The sequence below is a fragment of the Sebastes umbrosus genome, chromosome 19, assembly GCF_015220745.1.
Source record: "Sebastes umbrosus isolate fSebUmb1 chromosome 19, fSebUmb1.pri, whole genome shotgun sequence".
NCBI classification, from domain to species: domain Eukaryota; kingdom Metazoa; phylum Chordata; class Actinopteri; order Perciformes; family Sebastidae; genus Sebastes; species Sebastes umbrosus.
Window position 1 is genome coordinate 24,492,347 of NC_051287.1, and position 22,961 is coordinate 24,515,307.

At 40.7% G+C, this 22,961-nt stretch overlaps 2 protein-coding genes and 1 long non-coding RNA gene across 6 annotated transcripts in view; 2 read left to right on the forward strand and 1 right to left on the reverse strand.

Moving 5' to 3' along the window:
* Positions 1-4,038: 4,038 nt before the first annotated feature.
* Positions 4,039-11,374, reverse strand: LOC119477865. The gene is made up of 3 exons (XR_005204334.1): positions 11,194-11,374; positions 9,176-9,181; positions 4,039-4,048 (listed from the first exon to the last, which is right to left on the reverse strand). It is a non-coding gene; the product is annotated as an uncharacterized LOC119477865 (long non-coding RNA).
* On the forward strand, positions 6,014-7,922 carry LOC119477863 (transmembrane protein 250). 3 transcript variants are annotated; one of them, XM_037752023.1, is made up of 2 exons: positions 6,014-6,313; positions 6,520-7,922. In XM_037752023.1, exon 2 carries the CDS (start codon positions 6,697-6,699, stop codon positions 7,114-7,116), a length of 420 nt encoding a protein of 139 aa, XP_037607951.1. In that variant the 5' UTR covers positions 6,014-6,313; positions 6,520-6,696; the 3' UTR covers positions 7,117-7,922. The 3 variants fall into 3 exon arrangements, with proteins under 3 accessions (XP_037607951.1, XP_037607950.1, XP_037607952.1); XM_037752022.1 differs by having other exon boundaries at positions 6,014-6,245; XM_037752024.1 differs by having other exon boundaries at positions 6,014-6,214.
* Positions 11,375-13,093: 1,719 nt separating the features above from the next.
* Positions 13,094-22,961, forward strand: part of LOC119477861 (nucleus accumbens-associated protein 2) — a 36,581-nt gene continuing 26,713 nt past the window's right edge. Inside the window, exon 1 of one of the 2 annotated variants that reach the window (XM_037752016.1) lies at positions 13,094-13,713. The gene's annotated coding sequence lies outside the window, so the exon portion shown is untranslated. The remainder of the gene's footprint in view (positions 13,714-22,961) is intronic. The other variant, XM_037752021.1, reaches the window with a different exon arrangement.

Consider the following 22,961-nt stretch of genomic DNA (forward strand, 5'->3'; position numbering starts at 1 on the left):
CCATTTATCAAAGATGGCAGTAATGTAGGAGCTGGATTTTGTTCAAATACGCCTATGTGAGAAGGAGGAGAGATAGCTTGGTGGCATGCCCTTGAATGTGCTGTTCCTCATAAGCACTGGATTGGAAAGCATGCAGTGAAACTTGAACAAACAGCTCCCTCCAGTGGTGGAAAAGCAAAATGTCCAAGCCAACATCCAACAAGGGAAGTTTTATCCAACTGTTTCTAGTGGAAAAACAAAATAAAAATGCAAAGAAATGTTTAAGACAATACAAACAAATATGAAAAAAGGAAAAATAATGTCTCTCTGCAAATATTATGTATGATTGTAGAGAAAACTTCTCCTATTGTAGGCCTGTGTTCCTGCGAGCAAATTATATCAGCTCTCCATATTGTGAAACACCAATTTGGAACTTGGCATCACAACGAAATCACTTTGTTCTGTTGGATCAGTGAGCCTTGTAAATAGGTCAACTTGTGCGATTTAGACTCATTAAAAGGAAACAGCTGATCTGTGTCGGACAACCGCAGGTTGTGTCCTCGTCAGTTTTCACAAGATTTTATAGAGTAGACCCACTGTAGTACGCTTAAAGGACCGGTGTGTAACAATTAGGGGGATCTATTGGCAGAAATGGAATATAATATTAAGAAGTATAATTTCCTTAGAGTATAATCACCTGAAACTAGAATCGTTGTGTTTTCGTCACCTTAGAATGCACCCGATTCGACTGTTATCAGGCCATTAAATAGCAATCAGTAGGAGCCTTCTAAACCTACTACGTTGTAAAAGTGAAAGTAAAGCTTAAACAACACGTTCTGACAAGTTGTAAAACTGAATGAAACGTCCCTTTTTGAACACAAACAAAAAGGCTTTTTTAGGTTTAGGCAATAAAACTACAACTTCTTTAGGTTCAGGCAAAAGAAAACAGTTTGTTTACGGAAAAACATGGTGTTTAGAACATAGACAACTACACATTGTTGGTTTCACATGGGATGCAAACTCTGATCTCCTGGCTGAAAACCCAGTGTTTGTGTCCCATCCATCGACCCCGATCTCCACCGTTTATGGAGTTTCACAATGTCTATACTACAGCGCCTGACTTCCGCTTCTGCGCCTGTCATAAATACTAAGGTTGCTAGAGGTCGCTGTTGTGTTCTTTTATACCGTCTTTCAGTGATCTACCATGTGAATGGATGATAAAACCTACCAGTGGGTGTAGTAGCCCCCTATTAACCCACATCTATGGGGCTTATAGCGACTAATAACGCCTCCTTAATAGCCTGACAACAGCCGTTTATATCTACAAAGGAAGAAGGTCCCCTCTCCACGGAGTCCACCATGTTGCACCGCTGTGTTTCTACAGTAGCCCAGAATGGACAAACCAGACTGTTAACTTTTCCTGCTTGGGCCGGAGTCGATAACGTTACTCGCTTCCGTCGCCACCGCACTCTCTCTCTTCACCACTCACTTCCCACCTACACACACACTCTAAGAACTCTACTCTTACAACAACTGGCTTCAGAGAGGGCCATTTGCGTTTTCGTGTCGCCCACCGTTGCAATCCTACACGCTTGGCACACGGGAGAAGTTGCAATCTGCAACCGCACCGCTAGATACCACCAGATCCAACACACTGTTCCTTTAAACGTGCGCACTTCGACAATCAAAGTGTAACCAAATTAACTGCAACCTATCCTTCAACGTTTCCTCTGACCTCGAACTTTCTGTTTTTAGGGATTTGGCAGATAAATCCATATTTGCATGTTTTTACTGCTCATGTTTGCATATCTCTTGGCCAACTTAGATGTGAACTCAAACAGAGATCATTCTGACGCCTTGCCCTTTATCTACCTGTGTCCTTTCCTACTGGGCCTACTTTATTTATTCCCGAGAACGGAAACTAGTTCTTCACTACCCCGACAACAAGGAGAACCCTCAAGGTATTTCTTTTTTTTTTCTAAATGACCACCATTAATCTTCTAACCAGAAAATAGGGCAACCCATTATAAGAACACTTCTCTAGTGAGTTACGGAGGAAGATTAGGCAGAAAAAGTTTCTTGCCAAAATGGAATCGACTCAGCTGGGACAAGAAGCGCAACAACCTGCACAGCAGGTTCTGGTCCCAAAGTGATCCAAAGATCCAAAAATACAATTCAGAGTAAAGATAGAGAAAAAAAAGATTCCTGCTGAAAGTGTCTGAACCAAGTTACTGCCAAAATGGGTGTGATAACGCAGGGATTTACAGTATAAGGAAGTATTTTGTGAGTTTAAAATTACAGAGTTCAACAGCATCTGCCTTGTGAGATATTGAGTTTAGAAAGTTTTCAGCATCCAATTTAGTGAGTTATATTTGGTTTCTAAAATTAAAAAATCAAAAATTATAAAATTAAAACCATACTAATGTTTACAAGCAGTGGCGGAACTGTTTTGTGTGGCTACAGGTGAACTATTGATAAGGGTGTGATTGAATAGTGATAAAGTTAACTAGCAGTCCATGAATAAGCTTTGATGGATGGATGGACATGGATGGATTTTCAGCTTGTACAATAAAGGAACAGCGTGTAGCATTTAGGAGGATCTATTGGCAAAAATGGAATATAATATTAATAGGTATGTTTTCTTTTGTGTATAATCACCTGAAATTAAGAATCGTTGTGTTTTCGTTACCTTATAATGAGCCGTTTATATCTGCAGCTATGTTTCTACAGTAGCCCAGAATGGACAAACCGAACACTTGTTCTAGATAGGGCCATTCCCGTTTTCGTGTCGGTCACCGTAGTTCTCCTACGCGCTTGGCACACAGGAGAAGTTAAGCTTAATATTGGTTGCAAGATGTAACCTCACCACTAGATGGCGCCAGATCCCACACACTGCACCTTTAAACTGAATAAGATATGGGTGATGCCATAATTCATGTTCAAGTTTCCTGTATGACAAATATCCTGATGTAACATCTGTTATTAATACTGAAAACGAAGAGGCTTCTCTCTTTTTTTTCTGAAGCAAGAGTTCAGTGCCTTGAGGTTGTTTGTCACAGTGATGGCATTGATCGCCAACCATCAGGTTCATAAAGAGGCTATGAGCAAAATAACGAGAGTACTGGAAGCAGCTCTTCCAATGAATTCAACAATTGACCCTAAGCTTTAAAAACTCTTTATCAGAAAGCCTGCAAGGAGAAAAAAAAGGCATTTAGACAGATGGATCGTGCAAGTCAACAACACACTGAATATATAGTACAGTAGATGGCTGGTGGTAAGTGGGTTTCAAGACTGAAAGTTGCCACTTATTATCGTAGCTTTGATGCTGACTGAGTAAGCAGTTGACCCTTCAGACAATAAACTTTTAATAGATGAGATATGATGAGCTGATTATTTGTGAACCAGAATTCACAAATAATAAAAAAGGTATCTCCTGCACAAATGGGATTCATTCTAGACCACTGTGGCTCCCTGGAGTGAGAGGTATAAACTGTACTGTAGTATGGAAGATGTTTAGATAAGTGGGCGCTCTCTTGTGGACAAAGAAAACACTCCATTTTAATATACTGCCATTTTAATTTGTATGGCCAGAGCTGACTTCAGAGTTTGGCTGCCACTCAAATTATTATGCTATGGATTTCATCGCTAAACTCAATCATAATCATAATATGAAAGCAAAGCACACAGATTAATATATTCAGCCCCAAGGACAGTTTTATGCATGTTTGATTAAATATTATAAGGTTTGTTTTTGCATAATACACCTTTAAATTCCCAGTAAAGTGATCCAGCACGCTATTAACAACTGCAATAAACTCTTTTTTTTTTTTTAAAGCCTGTTTCATTATGATTTATACATCACCTGCGGCCATCTGGCCTGCTGACAGATAGCGTGGATGTAATCATTCTCCGGCCAACCCATAAATCTGCACAACGAAGGTTACTTGATATACAGAGTGAGAGGCTTCACACACTTCTGAGGACGAGCGTGTGGGCACACTGTGCAACCTTGCGTGAGATTTACAGACACATGACTACCGATGCACTCTTGACCTTGCAGTCAGTCTTTCTTTGGAAGTAAAGAGGAAAAGTTACCCAGCCCTCTTGCATAAATGTTAAACATGCACTTCCTCATATTTGGAATTAATAAAAAAGTGGTTTGGTTTTTTTTTCTTTCCCTGTTTCTTGTGTATTTTGTGTTTTTGTATGGCAGCTCCAAAGCTTTGGAACAGCCTTCCACTTTACATTGAATGTTCCTCCTCCATTGACACTTTTAAGAGAAACCTTAAGACATACTTATTTTCAATGGCCTTTGGTTGCTCTCAGTGTTTTAATGCTTGAATGTTTTAGTATTTATACTCCTTTATTTTTATAAATTGCTCTTACAAGACTTATTCTGAATCTGTGTTAGATTTGTGCACATTTTATGATATTGCCTTTTATTTTTCCATTGCAACCTGTTGTTGTTTTGTTGCTTTTGTTGGTGGTGTTTTACTTACAGTTCACTTTAACCTGTACAGCACTCCAGTTGTTTTGAAACGTGCTATATGAATAAACCTGACTTGACTTGACTTGACTATTTGTGGTGAAATTTCCCTCAAACTGTAACTGCAACAATCATATACACAAATATTGTGACAGATTGTGGGGACACATTGATTAACTGCATATTATTGTTTTAATGTCATTGATGCTGTAGAAAATAGTCTAAATACCAAGTGGTTGTTTTACTTTCCCTTTGTTATTGGGAAGTAGGGAAATTCCCAAAAATGTCCAATGTAGTTTTGAACCTAAAAGCAAACTGAAATCAAAATGACATACACATACTGTACATAATACATAATTATAATAATTACTGATGTTTGGAGAATATGGTTGTTTAAGGGGAGACACCCCAGGTGAATAGAGTAAACATTTTAACAGATACCACCATGGAACTTGGCAATTATTTTTTTTGTATTACAAGTTTTCTGAAACTGTATGTTTACATATGAAAATGAGGCATTATCTTATCAAATATGTGGTAATTTGCATACACTTCCAACACAGAAATCTGAACATTGGATAAAGCCAGGTTCAAAATTCCTGTTTCATTTTGTTGACATATTAGAGTCAAAGGTTTTTTACAGAGGGAATTGTCGATATCTCTTTTTATCACTCCATCAATCATAAAATACTGTCAGCATCCATAAACATTTTTTTTTAAAATTGGCATGTTTTTAGGAATATATTGTTGTATAAATCAGGCTATGAATGATATATGAACAAAACCCTCGGTAAAAAAAGTTTCAGGATATAGATAGGAATGAAACTGGAAAGTTTGGAGTATGTAAGTGCTACTGAAGTGGAGATTTCTGGATTTCTTTAAAGAGATGTAGGCTATGGTAAAATATTATATATATATATATATATATATATATGGCATGTTTTGATGCCATATAAAATGATAGTAATTTTATTTATAGAGCACTTTCAAGCCATAAGCACAAAGTGCTTTCCAAGGATATTCACAACATAAACAATAGAATAGGTAAATAGGCATATACATATTCATACATACATTATGCACATACATACGCACATACATCAGCACACAAGCATACAAAATGACTCAAAATCAGCTGTTCAGAAAAGCTATTTTATAAAAGTTAGTTTTAACATGGGATTTAAAAGTTGTGACAGAGTGACACAGCTCATCTGATGCTCTGAAACTTTTCCAGTTGATCACCCTATTTTTTGTATTACAAGTTTTCTTAAATTGTATGTTCACATATGCAAATAATGCTTATTTGTGGGTGAATTTAAGAGAAATCTACAGATGCAAATAGACAAAGTGAAATAAAATAAAACACCTAAATGTGTATTTCGGGTGTTTTCTCTCCACTAGTGTGAAAGAAGACATGTTATGGAAGCAAAAATAGTCCAAAACCTCAAAATGTACCTGTTTTTTCCTGGTGTGTGTGAGAATAGAGAGCATCCTCCCCTCTGTCCTACTAGGAGCACTTCCCCTTTAACAGCTGACGTCACCGCACGATGACTCGTATATTTTGCGACCGGAAGTAGAAGCGCCGGCTCGTCGCCGCCTCATCTCATCTCCGCGGGCTCAAAACAGTCAAACATCTTGGGGGGAAAAAAACAGAAAACAAACCTCGTGTGTTGATGTTCCAGCCAAACTGTTTATAATGTGATCCAATGCTCCTCCAGTCGACTGAGACTCACACAGCAGCTTCTCTTGGTGAGGAGGAAGAGACGTCCTGGTGTTGCATGTAAGATCACCAAGTCCACCACTGCTTCTGCACGGGCACTTCATTAGAGACCACTGTATGGATCAAAGGTGTTAGCTGTGATTGAGCCATTAAAACACAATGTATAGCTTTCTGTGCAGACTGTTCTAATGTATCTATACCTGTTGGTTTTAGTAAATGAAGTATGCACGGGCCTGCATGTCTTGTATTAGGTTTGCAACAATGTGTGCATGTGCATTCTGAAAACTGTATTAAAAACACACACTAACAATGTCGTTTCTTGTTGCATTCAAAGGCGAAAAGGTTGCTGACAGCAGACAGACGCTCCCAGCAGCTCCGTCTCACTCCTCCTGGGCTCCTGTGCGAGCCACTCTTTGCTCCACAACCAAATGAAGCCAACTTCCTCCATAGAGGACTGTAACACCTGTACCTGGGACTCCTGTGCACCGTGCTGGGCTCCGGTAGCCCACCCATGCCTGTGATCCCCATCCCACGGCGGGTGCGCAGCTTCCATGGCCCCCACACCACCTGCATGCACTCGGCCTGCGGGTCGACGCACGCTTCCAAGCTGGTGCGCACCAAGTACAATAACTTTGACCTCTACCTGCGCTCGCGCTGCATGTACAGCTTCCTGCGCTTCCTGCTCTACTTTGGCTGCAGCCTGCTGACCTCACTGCTGTGGGTGGCGCTCTCCGTACTCTTCTTCCTGCAGTACGTCAGCGTGCGCGTGCTCCTGCGGCTGCAGTACAAGCTGTCCGTCATTCTGCTCCTGTTGGGGCACCGGCGCCTGGACTTTGGGGTGCTCAATGACCTGATCATCTACAGCATGCAGATCACCATGTTTCTGGTGGGGGGGCTCGGCTGGTGCTTCATGGTGTTTGTGGACATGTAGCTGTGCCCGTGGGAAATGTAGTAGATGCTTCAAACTGTAACTAAAGCATTGTGTGGCGTTGTGGGACAGCATACGACTTGTCCCGTAGGACTGCTCCGCATCACTTTCAGCTCTAGTCAAAAAGATCCCTTTGACGTTAACTCAAAATCGTATTGGTTTTGTTTCAGATATGGTAGAATACAATAAGAGACTTTGTAACAACAGTGTGTACAGTCCCTTTTAAAAATGTTCTGTATAACTCTGAGCGAACCGCCCGGTTGCTGAATATCAAAAATGATGCATGAAGTCAAATCTGAATGTGAGTCAAACTTAGTCAGAGGGTCCAAATCTTTCCAATTTCAATTGTATTTTCATGCCATTTGTAAACCGTTTTAACAAATTTTGAAATCTTGACTAGAAACCCATTTGTTTACATTTTCAACAAATGGAAAATGTAAATGGAAAATGTGAATGTCAATGTTGCATGGAAAAGTGACTGATCATGTGGATGATGTGCATCATGGCTGTGTGATGCAAAGGCGGTCATTTGTGCCAAAATAACCCACTCTGAATGCAGAGTTGTACCATGCAGGTTGAGATGATTCCGGTTATGTCGTGTGTAAACAAACACTATATCATGTAAAAACATACATGTACCACAGAGACATGGTGACTTATGGTGGATAAAAGTGACCAAAAACAAGTGAATTTGTGTGTGTGTATAATGTGGTTTTGTGGCAGGAAATAGGAGAGTAAGTGACTAACTTTTTTTGTAAAGTTATTAAATGCATTTTCTGTTGATGAAATGTTGAAAATGCTGACTCATTTCCGAGTTTCAGAACTCATTCTTGCACCACTCGATAGCAGGATAAGTGATCAACTTTTTTTTTGTAAAGTTATTAAATGCATTTCCTGTTCACGAAATGTTTAACATGCACTGCGAAGTGACTGTGTTTACTGTGTTGGCTAACGCCCACGTTGGCGTGCCTCAAGCCGTGTCACAAGAGTGTGTGACAGGTCAGATAGAGAATGTCTTTGGGTCAAATGTTCCATCAGTCGCCCTCTTCGCTTCACGTTGTCTCAGAGCTGCTCTGACAGACTTCTCTGTTTAGCTTCCTGAAGCACGCAAACACCAGCCATAACTAGACCCCGCTGTGTCTGCCAAGCATAACAATGGCAATGGCTGTGTCCCAATCACCTTATATAGCCTCGTTTTCACATGGCATGAAGTATGCTTACGGGATCTAAGGAGGGCTGAAGCACTCAAATAAGCTTTTTTAAACGGATATAATTTGTGAGGATAACTGTGCTGTCATGTCAGCTTAGATTTCCATGTTTATCGTCGGCTAGTGACGAGCAAAAGAGTCTGGAAACTATCTTTAGATGGGAACTTTTGACACAGAGGCTGGTGGCCCGACTGAGACATGCTTGAGACCGGTATGGCCTCTGGCTGTAATTGGATAATCAGAGGGGGGAAACAATAAGCTATTGTTCTGAGGATCAACACATCATATGCCTCATGCTCCGAGCTGACAGCCCAGTTTACGACAGAGAGAACATGAGTTGTCTTGTGATGTCAACATGGTGCAGAAGGTAGGCTTGATGATTAAATCATGGCCTACTCATTTTCATTTCTTCTTTTTGTTTGAAAAGCTGAAGTCGATTGCTTATGCCTGAATGGCTCGGCAGTTTCATTTTTTAAGTCCTGACCATAGATCCACATCCTCTCCTGTATTTGGTTACTTTTTGAAGTTCATGAAACACGTCACACCACGTGGACTTCATTCATCCCAGTTTGATGAAGTCTGTGTTGCTACTAGAACAAAATTAGCCGTCATTTCATTAGGCTACAGTTACAGTTTTACAAGTTGAGCTGGATGATGAAAAATCTTTAATTTCCTTGTAAACATTAATGTGATTGTAGTAATGGCATCGACTTAAGTACAGTGAGATCATTATAAACTCGCCACTGAGTACCACAGACACATGATAGTCCCTATAGGAATATTATAGTGCTGCCATACACTTTTTAAATACCAAGAGGTACAATAAGGGCACTGCAGACTCTATTAAATGTCACTGTGAGCTCATACAGGAATATTACAGCACTAATAGAGTGACTCCACATCATGGTACAGATGAATACATGGTACTTGACAGAGGTTATAAATGAGATATAATATGATAGAGAGAGAAATAAAGATAATCCAGTGTCATCATGAAGTGAAGAGATAAACACCAATGTCAAATGTAATAATGAATAGTAGAGCAAATTGGGAGATAAGATTACACAGGTATAAACAGTGGTAACTAATTCATTTACTAAATTGGTTTACAGAAAAAGAAAAAAAAGTACAGCTTTGAGGATATTGTACTTAAAGGGAACCTATGAAAAGCTCACTTGTTCAGTGCTTGTGTACATACTGTACATGTGGGTATTTGGATTGCCTACCAAACTCCTAACCTAAACCACAAACTATGAAATAAGATAACCCAGTTATTTGTTTGTATGCTGCCTAGATCAGAAGCCAATGCTGAAGTGCCTTAAACTTGCATTCTTTCTAACAGCCAGCAGGGGGCGACTCCTCTGGTTGCAAAAAGAAGTCTGATTGTATAGAAGTCTATGAGAAAATGAGCCTACTTCTCACTTGATTTATTACCTCAGTAAACATTGTAAACATGACTTTATGGTCTCATTTCGCTAGTTTCATGTCTTCTTCAATACAGCATGATGTTTATTTAGTAAATTATGATTCCACTTGGAATAAAATAGATAATAAAACAGGATATGCTTTAGGGCTACCTTGTGATTGACAGGTCGCTACCACTGCATGTCCGGTCTGGGAGTTGTCCATGTTTTCGTCTTAGAACTTTAACCCTTTCACAGTGTGTTTTCAGTTCATGAAAGTTTATTATAACATTTTGGTCACCTAAAAATGTCTTATTCAATGTTCGGTTGTACTTAGCTCCCCCCTCTCGTGTCACTTCTGGTTGCAAAAAAACAAGATGGCAACGAACGAAATGCCTTCAAAAAGTCCACAAACCAATTGGTGACGTCACGGTGACTACGTCCACTTCCTCAATACAATATGGTCAGAAAACATGTGATTCAACAAGGCCAGTGCTCGAAATGGGCCGATACGCGGCGGTACAGCGATACGTACATTACAGCGGTACGCACGCAGCGGTACGCACGCAGCGGTACGCAGCGGTACCAGCACTTCTACATTTACTCCTTAACGTACCAGGACTTCTTCATGCGTACTGGAGCTTCTCACAAGCTGCAGACTCTCCTCTGCCCTCTCCATATCAGGTTCTCTGGGAGATTCATAATGGAGATTCATTGCTGTAATTTATCAATACAATATTCACGTCCTTTTAGTAAAATAATTTTTGAACTGTTCGTCATAACTTTTTTTGTGAACAAATGTAATTAATGAAACATTATTGAAAAGTTTTCTGAATCTGGTCTTTTGATTTACAGAATATGATTTTACATTTCCAGAAGAATTAAATGTTCAGACGAAAGCTGTTATAAATAATAAAAATAATCATTTAACTAATAATAATAATGGTCCAAAATTATATAAAATTGCATAGTTTTAAGTCAAAAACCTTCAAATTTTCTAAGGGGAGGACACCCAATATTTCCTATAGTATCTTTTATTCACTGCAGAAATTCAGAATGTGTCTCTGTATAAAATGTAGGAGCATCCTGACACTGCTCCTAACACCTGAAGGAAGAGCTCAAACACCTCAGCTCTGCATGCATACCTGCTTGTCTGGCTGGCTCCTGTTTATTCCAGCCTATAGACATACCATAATATATTATAGAGTGATGCTGTTGGCTAGAAAGCACTTCAAGTATTAACACTATATACAAACACACCACCTTAACACTATAATGTTCCAGTGTGAATATTATTGGAGTATTATCGACCTGCTGTAGAAGATGCATAGCCCAAGTATACAGGTATATAGCAATAAAATCACATCTGATTATGACACACGGTTTAAAATGGTTATAAAAATAATGAATAAAACACCTACATGTGAATAAGGGGAGTACCGGCACTTATTTTTTTTCACTTCAAGCACTGAACAAGCCGTTCAGATCTGTCTCCCCTTCCTATATCACATGGAGGCTAATTAGAACATATCGCCCACAGCTTGAGCGCTACCTTTGAAAAGGTGCAACATATTTTTCTCGCAAGCCAAACAGAGTAGATTGGGCTTTTTTGGGAGGGGGGGCTTAAAGAGACAGGCACTAAAACGGAGCATTTCAAACAGAGGTATACAGGTATATACGTACAAACCGACAGTATGAGAAAAATAATGTGTATTTTCTTTTTAACATTATAGCATGTAAATATGTTCTAGTAGAAACCCAAAATACAAATATGTACTTGAAAAGGAACATGATATGTCCCCTTTAAATGTTACCAGGCAGTAAATCCATTTTATCAGAATATAACATTTTACATTTTTTACTCAACATTTATCTTATGGCTGTTTCTAGTCACTTGCTTTTCAGAAAAGATTTGACTTGCAAAACAGATAATAAGATAACAGAGTATGATGGATTGCTGGAGTTTAACCTGGAATACTTACACGGCTGGTTCCCAAGCTGAGGGTCGTGCCCCCTCCAGGGGGTCACTGTATACATTTTGTGGGGTCACAAGATGATTAAGGAGTTAGGAAAAATAAACATACATTATAGAGTTGTTTTATTTACATGCAGCTATGCCATTTATCTTTGCTTTGTACTTTTTACATAGGTGGTTTTACCTCTTCCGGCCTCTAAAAAGTAATCAAATTAACAAGAAGAGGTAAAGAGAAGAGGAAGTAAAAAAATAAATCCAATCCAAAAACTTGATAATTGAAACTTCACATCTTATATGGACAAATCTTCACAAATAGTTCAGTTTGCTTTCTTGACTTGTTATGACATATTTTCCATTAGCAATGGATTTTAACACATTTCCCACCACTGAGCATATGCTAGGCATGGCTCTGAGTATAAAGTATGTAAATATACTGTGGGTGAGGTGATACCCTGCCATGAAGAGTGATGAATCATTGGGCAAAAATTCCATAATAACCTTTCAGCATATTGTAATTCAAGTGTTCTGAGAGAAAACTAGACTTCTACACCTCCTCATGGCTCTGTTTTCAGGCTTTAGAAAATCTAGCCTGTGGATGGTAGACTTTGGCCAATCACAGGTCATTTCAGAGAGAGAGAGCGTTCCTATTAGCTGTGCTCAGCTGGTGGGCAGTGCTTGGTATTTCCTCAACAGATCTCAACATGGCTAACAAACTTTCTCATTTTACAGCTAAACAGTACACTACAAGATGCTTCTGAAAACATTTCAGGAGAGAAATAGTCATTACAGTAACAGAATTTTGATTAATATTTAATCAGCGCTGCCTAATTTGATCGGAGTTCACGAGTGATTGACAGCCGCTCATAGACGGCAAGGCTCCGGCTCGGCTCTGATTGGTTGTTTTCCTCCGGTCTGTGAAATCTTGCAGATGTCATTAGGAGCACCGGAGGACACCGGAGGACACATGTTTTTTTTCTTCTTATATTATCTGTCTCATGCACTACTGTCAAGATACACTGACCATTCTATAAAAATCATATTTGCTCCAATCCTACCCACTGCAGCTTTAAAAAATATACATGGTAATATAAACATTTTTAAATATACAATGCTGCATCCTTGCACATGGTGCTCATATAGAAATTAAAGGAGAACATTGTGCCAGTGTGAAGTACAGTAGAGCCTATTTAGCAGCAGTGATTTAGTGCGCTGTGGCACCGTGCTGTGTGCTATCGCGTGCCTGCAGTAAAGAAAAGTTGACTTGAGGTCACACCGCCAGCAGTTGGCGCTTCTAATTCAGCAGTGCAGCACACATGCGCATCATGGAGCCTTTAGCTGTCATCACATAGGGACACGTGAGGTAACCACACATGTAAATCCTCTTTAAGGAGCACAACTGTCTCACACACGCACAGCTGCACAATGAGCCCCCTATAAGTTGTTTTTACATCCCATATTCGAGCCAGTGTTGGGCTGACTCTTCCCCCGGAGGCTTCGACACAGACACAAATCTGCACCTTTAAGCCCGCAGAGTGCAGCGAGTTCGTGTGTCCGTAAAGGCTCCACGATATGACCGACCGGTGCTGACAGACAGCCGCCCTAGAGTAGACTAGACTCCACTATAGTGTACCTATACAGTACAGACAGTAGAACCTGGCGGGACCCACTGAAGAAAAAACCCGTCTGCGTCTTTAAAAAGAAACTCTTCCCCGAGTGGTGCATGATGTCAGGCTGCCTGCACTGTGCATGTGAGCCGCGTTCACTTCCTGCAAAGGGATAAAGAGAGAGTGGGATAGGAGAGAGAGAGATGGGGGACGAGCAGCCAAGATAGGAGACAGGACTGGACTTATAGAGAGAGAGAGACAGAGAGACAGAGGACGAGAGGGGGAAACCGGGGCCTGCTTCTTTTTCTTTTTACACAAACTTTTATCCCGAAGAGAGAAGAGAAAGCCTGCCACATCTGCTGCCAGCTGACAACCCGCCGCGGTTCATGGAATAGCGACATACACATCGGGTAAATATATTCCCTCCTCTACTGTCTTCTTGTCTTGGTGTTTACAGTGCCTGGTTTGGTGTGACGCATAGGTTTTACCATGCATTATCTCCTCCTTTAGAGGTACAATAGGCAGCAGCAGCACACCCACCCGACTATCTGCTGACATTAACAAACATGGGGACTTAATGTGGGTTAAAAACTAGCAGCTAACTAAGTTTAAACTTCGCCAAATGCGATGGTTTTACGCAGAGGAGGAGGATGGTGGGTTTGTTCCAAACACGCGGCACTACTAGAGTCCCATAATCAGGCTAATATTTGTAGTTCTTTTTTTACACCCACATGTCATTGTAGTCTATAATTATAATGCCCGGCACCACCACTTTTTTTTTTTTTTTTTTGTTAAACACTCAAACCACAGGAAATAGTGTTGTGCCATTCTAGTTTCAACTGTATGAGAAAGTGGTACGATGTCCTGGCGTCACGATGAAAACAAAACAAACCAAACAAAAATAAATCTCCACCCCATAATGCATCCATCCATTGTGGTGCCTATATGTTGTGCATGATTGCGACAAGGAGTACAGACAGGCCTGCTTTACACTAAACAGTGGGAGTTGCTGGTGTTGTCAGGGTCATTATTTCACAAGTAGGAGACAGTTTATTATGATCCAAGACAGCTGGCTCCTCAAAATCCTCAACCAGCACTGTTAGTTCAAGATACAGTGAAGATACATTTATTTTTTTTTTTTCTTCTTTAAAATCCAAAAAATAAAAAACATAAGGTGAGGTAAGCTGTGAGGATTGTGAACCAAAATGGATTAATACATTTAAATTGATAATGTTAAATATGTCAGAGTGATTGGTAAACATTATAAAAGTTTCATTTATACACTTTTGCCTGCTGTAGTGTGAGGTCTGTCAGTTGCAGCTCTGTTTACCTCACCTGAACCCTGCAGGAGTCATCTGAGTATACAGTACATGCAATACCTCACCCCCCACCCCCTCCCTCCACCCCTTCTCCTCCTGTGTGTACAGTACATGGGTGCAGTGTGTGTGTGTATGTGTGTGTGTGTGTGTGTGTGTGTGTGTGTGTGTGTGTGTGTGTGTGTGGCTAGCCGGCGTGTAGCTTGTGGCAATTTTCTTCATTTCCTGTCACTTTCCTTCCCTCTCTCTCTCTCTCTCTCTCTCTGTCACCCTGCTCTCATTCTTATTCTCCGGTCCACCGTCAAGTGTTTTGTTCTCAAGATGACTGTGACAAAAAATCCCAAATATTTCCAACTTAGTTACGGTCTACATCTTTATCTTTGTCATTGTGGTAACAACCCAGATTGTGTGTGTGTGTGTGTGTGTGTGTGTGTGTGTGTGTGTTTGTGACTTACAGTATATGATGAGGTAGGGCTACACGCTTATGGCCAAAATTCTAATTATTTTGATCAATATTGAGATCACGATTATTTATCACGATTATTCATTGGTTTTTAGCGACAACATATTTTGATTGCACTTTCACATTAGAGAGCACTCTCATCCTGCTAATGTACAAAATAGGGCTGCATGATGTTGGAAAAAACTGACATTGCAATATTTTTGTTCTGCTATATTATACTGTATATTTCTTAATGAGAAAAAATAACAGGAATATTCGGCCTACCCCCTTTTGTTAGCTACATTATAAAGTTGAATGCTTCAATCTGGCGCACTTCGAGAGCAAAATTGGCAACATTAAGAGCTAAATAAACAATTTCATGCTCTCAATTTAATCATAAACACATCGGTTGTATAAATAATATCTATAACCAAAAGTGAAGCCAAGACATCTCGATCACCGGCTGTTAGTTTAGGAAGCGCTTTTTAGAGTTTTCTATGAGCAGAACGCTCATTTGAAACGTCCATATTGCAGGCGATCATGTTTTTTAATTGTGGGAAGCCAAAATAGTGATCGTGATTAATATTCCATTAATTGTGCAGCCCCTATGATGAGGCATCCGGGCCCCCAAGACAGGTGTCACACAGGTTGGACGTTAGAAATGTCTGCTTGTCTTATGTAGAGTCATATGTGTGCCGCCTTCCTCACCATTCTTGAGTGTTTTAGTGCCCATCTGTTTCTGCTTCTCCCATGTACAATGGGGGATAACAAGATGTTCTGTACTTCCCTTTTGAATAACTAGAACAGCATGATTCCATAGGTGTACCAGCCCGTCCTAAGGCAAGACAAAGGCAGCTTTTATCAAGGTACTTTATGATACACCTCGCCTCCAATACGGGGAAACCAGTTCGGGGTAATGTGAGTTCTCACTGCCAACTTTCTATCTTCAGTGTTTAACTCAACATACATGGAAAATGTTGGACTTTTTTCTTTCTTTCTTTCTTTCTTTCTTTCTTTCTTTCTAAACGGAGGCCCTTCCAACACCGCTCGTCTTTGACTTGGCCGTCTGCCAAAGGGTTGTGATGGCTCTCAACAGCTGTATTTGTCTGTGTGTGCGTGTTTGCGTGTGTCGGTGAGTGTGTTTAGCGTGTGTGTGTGTGTGCTCTCGCCGTGTCCCGGGATGCCCTTCCTCCATAGGCCTCACATTATACAGCATTCCACAAGGGGGCCCGGGGCTGTGTGCAAGTGGGGAGTGTCGAGGAGAGAGAACGACAACACGGTTTCAAATAGAACTGATGCGGATACCGGCGGAGGAAAGTACAAAGACTGAGAGAGTCTTGCCTCATCTCCTGTTAGACACACAAATGAGAAAAGAGTTGACGTTGCCTCAACACATGGAAAGCACTTTATTTCTTAGTCCACAAATATTTAAGGATAACAATAATACACTCAGACGATGTTTATTGATCCAAACATTTAAAACCTGGAGTTTTTGTCCCTATAGAGCTGCTTCATTTGCTCTGTGTGTGTGTGTGTGCCTGCTTGGTGCACTTTTATCTGCCCTGTATATGCGTGTATACTCATGCGGGGAGTGTGTTTATGTGTGTTTGATTTTCCTTTCCTGAGACAGTAATGAGTCACTGCTGATGGTATGCGATACAGGGCACCAGTCATACATCATATTCTCATACATCTTCTCTATGTAGCACAGAACTATTGCTGCTGGTGGTGGTGTGTTCAGGCTTGTTTGGTTGCTGGTAATAGAAGTGAACAGTTAAGGTTAACTGAAAGAATGTCTAATGTCACCACAGATAGAAATGTGAATATGATTCTAATTTTATCTCAATTTTTACTGGACAAATCGGTTTATGTGCCCTCCCAGCACGCAGTAGTTTCTAAGGTGTCATGGTGGTTTTTCCTTGAAGTAGCAACAATTTAAAATGTCATCTGCAAAATTATACTTAAGTGTTTCCAGGTCTGGGTGGCACTGGTTCTGTTTGGCCAACATGCAGATGTTCTGTCATGCAGTTTTGTCGCTTAAAACTGTTTAAGAGAGAGACAGAAAATAAAAAATAAAATAGTTTGGTTCTCTTCTTAGTAGGGGTGGGAATCACCAGAGGCTCCTCAATATATCATCACGATAAGTCACTATAAGATCTTATTGCGATTTTAAAGATTTTGCGATGGACTGAATATTTTTCAACAAGGCAAAGTATGCAGTTTGTCAACATCTGCTTTATCTGATAAGATACAGTTTTCACTCTGTTCATCTCAGAGTTTACATCCACATATCTTGAGGTCAGAGGTCAAGAGGCCATAAAAATGGCCATGCCAGTTTTTCCTCGCCAAAAACTTAGCGTAACTTTTGAGAGTTATTAAGCATCCTTCCCAACAAGCTGACACTTCTTACTAGGGATGCTAATTTTGAAAAATGTTCTTAACCGATTATTAACCGTTAACTGACAAGATTAGTGCCTCGCATGCAGCGGTGCGCCAGCTGCAGTGTATGAGCACAACAGACAACTGAGTCTCCAGTTCACCGTCAGAAGAGCTACTGTTGCAGCCACGGTGCTGCGTTCACTGTCTCCAGTTCGCCCGTCCGGAAGTGTTAACTTAGCAGCTACGATGCTGCGTGTAGTGTCGCGGACATGCAGCCACTTTCCCAGTAAAAGTCTCCACCGCACATTTAGTTTAGTTTAGCAGGTTGTCAGCTGTGTGTCTGCCCGGCGTAACGACACTCTGTCTGTCCAGATTAACGATAGCGATTATCCAACAAACAGTGTGTGTGTTTGTGCTACGTTAGCAGCTGTAGCTCTGCTGATAGCTTTGTGCTCGTCGTAGTCACACACACATATGGTCTGTCAGCGTGGCGTAACTTCAGCGAGTTTCCGACAGACCGTGTGTGTGTTTTTTTGTCGTTGCCGTTACAGCTGTGAACGTAGGTGTAGCAGACAGTGTGTGTACAGTTTATTTGTCGGTGAATAAATGCTACGAGGCTACAACTCCTCCGCTCAAGCGAGCTATAGACGGGAGCCAACTTCCTGTATCTGTAACACCAGCTCAGACTCTCTTAAGGTGGTTAAAATGCTTAATGTCGGTTAACGGCTAAACGGTTAATTAGTAACATCCCTACTCCTTAGGTTTTCTAGTTTCATATGATACCAGTATATTCACTTGGGGGCGGCTGTGGCTCAGACGGTAGAGCAGGTCGTCCACTAATCGGAAGGTTGGTCGGTTGTTCGATCCCCGCCTCCTCCGGTTACATGTCGAAGTGTCCTTGAGCAAGACTAGAAAAGCAATATATAAATGCAAGTCCATTTACAATTCACTCTAGCTTTAGGACTGAGCCCGCTACAAAGACAGAATAGCGTCCGGGTCCGCCGGATTGTTAAGAGGTTAATAGTTTATATAATAAAAGATCGATACTTGACGTCCGTATATTGAAACAATATTGCCACACAAAATATCGCGATACTATGTAGTATTGATTTTTTTCTGTCAGTATGAGAGTAGTTCGGTATAACTGACTGGTAAATCCGTATATCTCAGATGACTTTAAAGTTGGCCATCCAAAAGGTTTGAAAGATACAAACAGAAGAAGGGAGGCGTATCCACTCAACTCCATGTGTGCGTTCTAAAGGGGTATAAATCCTCATCTCCTGAAATGCAGATGAATAGTAGCTAAAGCTGACCTTGCCTTGTCCACATATTTTCTTATCAAAGCCTAAATTAAGTTGGAAGTCACATCAAATCAGATTGACTGCTAAATAGGTGAATCTGGCTGCGCGGCTGTAACATAAATCCACTTAGAGAAACTACATTACGTCCAAATGACCAATGTTCCCTTGGTCTGTCTTCTAACTGATATACAGTAGCTAGCTACATGGTTTCCCACCTGAATCAACACTAGGAATGTTTGGTCAAGAAGAGGGAAAAGAATAGAAAAAAAAAGAGAGAGATCAGCCTGAAAGTTGTCAACCAAAGATGTGCATTTATTCTGCATGACCCTATTAGTTTGCAGCCAAAAAGGTGAAAGTAGAGCTGCAACGATTAACCGATTAATTGTCAACTATTAAAATGAATCGCCATCTATTTTGATAATTGATTTGAGTAATTTTTTAAGAAAAAAAAGTCAAAATTCTCTGATTCCAGCTTCTTAAATGTGAATATGCTCTGGTTTCTTTCCTCCTCTATGACAGTAAACAGAATATCTTTGAATTGTGGACAAAACGAGACATTTGACGACGTCATCTTGAGCTTTGGGAAACACATTTTTCACCATTTTACGACATTTTATAGACCAAACAACTAATCGATTAATTGAGAAAAAAAATCAACAGATTAATCGACAATTAAAATAATCGTTGCCGCCCTATGCCAAAGCCAAAAAAAGAGGGTTGGGTAGTTATTCGAATGCAATACCTTTTGTCAGTCCCTCCTACTTTCAGCCTCACTCTAGGAAAACACAGATTTGAGGATAAGATAAAACACTTCCTGTTTATTTATGCACCCTTAAAATTAATTTCTAGTTCCCCCAGTGGTTTGTAGGCCACACAGAGATAATAATGTAGCTGGAAGTTTCTACTGCCGTTAAAGTACATTTTCTTTGCCATTTACTGTGCACAAACACACAGGTACGGTCCATTTATGCACATGCTGAAATACAGTAAAACATGCGGAGAAATAATGAGGGAGCAAATGAGCGAGAGAGAGGATCAGAGAAAAGCCATCAGGAATCTTAAAATGTAACTGATTTGGGCTGCTTTGGCTCACTGCGTGCATTTCAGGAAGCCTTCCAAGAATTTAGACAATGAACAGTAAACATGGCATGTTCCTCAGAACAATTCCACATTAGATCTCAAAGATCACGTGCCTCTTTTCCTTTTCTCAGAATCGACTGCCCCCACACCATCGCAGATAACTGTAGCAGCTAAATCTCATGTTCCCTGTGTATGTACTGTTACTGTACTTCCACTCGACAAGGAGCTCTCACAAACTCACAAATGTGCAGAATCCTTCTCTCGCTCTCTCTTTCTCTCTTTCTCTCTTTCTATCTCACTCTCTCTCTCTCACTCTGTCTCAGAGATTTCTGGTAAGTGACATGTTTGGCCGTTGGCATAATGCCTAGCAAGATCACATGGCATGAATGTCGTGCCTGTGTTGTGTGAGTGTGTGTGTGAGTGTGTGTGTGTGTGTGTGTGTGTGTGCATTTGTGCTTGAGTAGAAAAAAGAAAAGAAAGGGAGCATGTGCACATTTGATTGTTCCAAGTATTTTCAGCATGAATAGGAGCACGTAGCCGTGGCAGAGCAGTATGACGAGGATGTGTTGCTGATACGGTCATGAGATTGCATTCTCAAAGTGGACGGAAAATTTTGATTTAATACTTAACAGTCGAAAGCTATTTTGCCTCATTTTATGGCATTTGTGGCATCAGCACACATTAAAAATTCATGAAGGTTATGAAGCCTTATAGAAAGCTTATTTCACTTGTTGTTGTAATGTGCATTAGGGCCGATTCTGAAAAGCTTCAAAAGATTTCCAAGTCGTTCATCAGCATTACCTGGCACTTGTTTTTCGAGTTCTGGGAACCTCGGTTGAACTCCTTTTGTGTATTTAATTTACAGCCCATAAGGTCTTTCACTTAAATACAGAAGAATGTGTGAGCTTAAATCAACTTTTTGAACTCCCGCTGTCTTTCGCAAGCGCTTCATTTGAACTGAAGACAGTAGCCTGATATTTTTTTTCAGATCCTTAGAGCTTCAGCGAGGGGACTTACTGTGAAAGTCAAACCTATAATTCGGGGGATGACGCACGCCGACATGCACAAACACACGCATTCACAAACACATAAATAAACCCCACAGAATCATTCAGCTACACACAGAAGTAGACAGAGAGAGGGAGAGAGAGAGAGAGAGAGAGAGGGAGCACTGTGGATGGCATTTATCCTCGCAGCCCACCTCAATTTTCCGTGCTCTTTCGCAGTGTGCTGTACATAATTAAATTGCTGCAAACTTCAAGCCTCTCTCAAGACTCGTGCCAGTAAACAAAGCATGCTAATTGGTGCATAAGGTAATAAGTGAGGAAAGCAGATAGGCTGACCACCCCCCCCCCCCTTCTCTGTGGCAGTGACCTGTCCTGTATGTGCTCTTCATGTCCTAACAGCCTGGCAGAACGCTGGTAGGAGCCAGTGGAAAAAGACAGGAATCTGAGGCGGGTAGTTTTCACTACACAGCGCCCCCCCCCCCCCCCCCCCCCCCCCCCCCCCCCCCCCCCCTCAACCCCCGACCGCCAACACTTCCACAGCTAACATGCGTTAGCAATTACTGCTAAATCACAGCCTTACCTACCTGATGCTTGCAATTGTGTTCCCTGTAGAAGGTGAAAGTCACACTTCCTTGAAATTATGCCCTGACATCTAACTGCTTTAATCTACTTAAATGCTAGAAATGTCACGTTTTGGGGTTATTCTGATGGCAACAATTAACTTTATCGACCCTTGATGTTCTATGTGCGCTTGTTTGTTTGTTTTTTGTGCCATGAGTTAGATAAGAGGTTTGATACCAGTCTCAAATCTGTCTGTTCAGGATGTAGCTGCAGCCAGGAGATGGTTAGCGCTTTTAGCATAAAGACTCCAAACCATAAAGAGAACTGGATACAGCGTCGGAGGCAGGGCCACGTTCATTCCTATGAAAGTTGCTCAGTGGCACATAAAGCCAAAAAGAAGTTCAACATCAGGGTATAAAATTACCCGGATCTTTTGGCGATCATCCGCATCCATTGGGCCCCACAGAGCAAGCACACTATAGTGTGACCTTTAACCCCGCCTCCCCACCCCTTGGTCTGGCCCTATTGGTCTGGGTCGTGTCTAAAAGGAATCCCGCAAATTGCGAAATCTGATCTGAGATCTGCAAAAACTTGCAAAACTATCACGAGACTCGCTACCCAATGACCCATCTTAACCATAACTATTCAAGATCAATGGTTATCCTTAACCATCTCGCGAGAGTTTCCCCAACTTGCAGGTTCCCTTCTAGCTCACTACCGTCGGTCTGGGGCTCATTCACATGAACGGAGGAAGAGAAATAACTTGGCTATTAGTGCATTTTGCAACTTATACCTAATAATTTAAATAAGGGCTATTCAAGTGTTTGTACTGGGAAGTTGATTTACCTAAAAAAATAAAATGATCTACCGATTTACAGACGTCTCTTTTGGCATCATGTGACGGACACAGAAGTTGTAATTCCACAGTTTGGCCACTTTGAAAATTTACTTCAAAGCCCGGCGCTTGGTTTGCTTGAAACAGGGAAAACAGCTAGCCTAGAAAAGATTTATTTATTTTTTTAAAAAGAAAAGAAATCTGCCCACCAGCTCCTCTAAAGCTCACTATTTCACATGTTATATCTCGTTTATCTCATCCATAGCCTATAAAAAAACGCTGGTTGGAAGTCACTGCTCCTAGCCAAGAAATAGTCCTGCATGTAACCCCCCGTAAAACCTCAACTGGTTGTTTTTATACTTGCGTGTTTGTACGGATTGAACAAATGAGATATGACGTGTTAATTAGTGAGCTTCGATTTTTTTCTTTTTACCTTTGGATAGTGCCAGGCTAACTGTTTTCTCCTCTTTCCAGTCTTTGTGCTAAGCTAAACGGCTGCTTGGGGTAGCTTCATATTTATCGCACAAATACGAAGAGTGGTATCGATCTTCTCATCTAACTTTCGGAAAGAAAGCAAATTATATATATATTTCCCAAAATGTAGAACTACATAAAAAAATCATATGTTCATTGATAAATTTGTTGCTACATAAAAAACAGTAGATGCTCCATATTGTCAGACCGTCACCAAATCCAAAATGACCTGACCTTAAAAGTAATAGTATTATAGTATTATA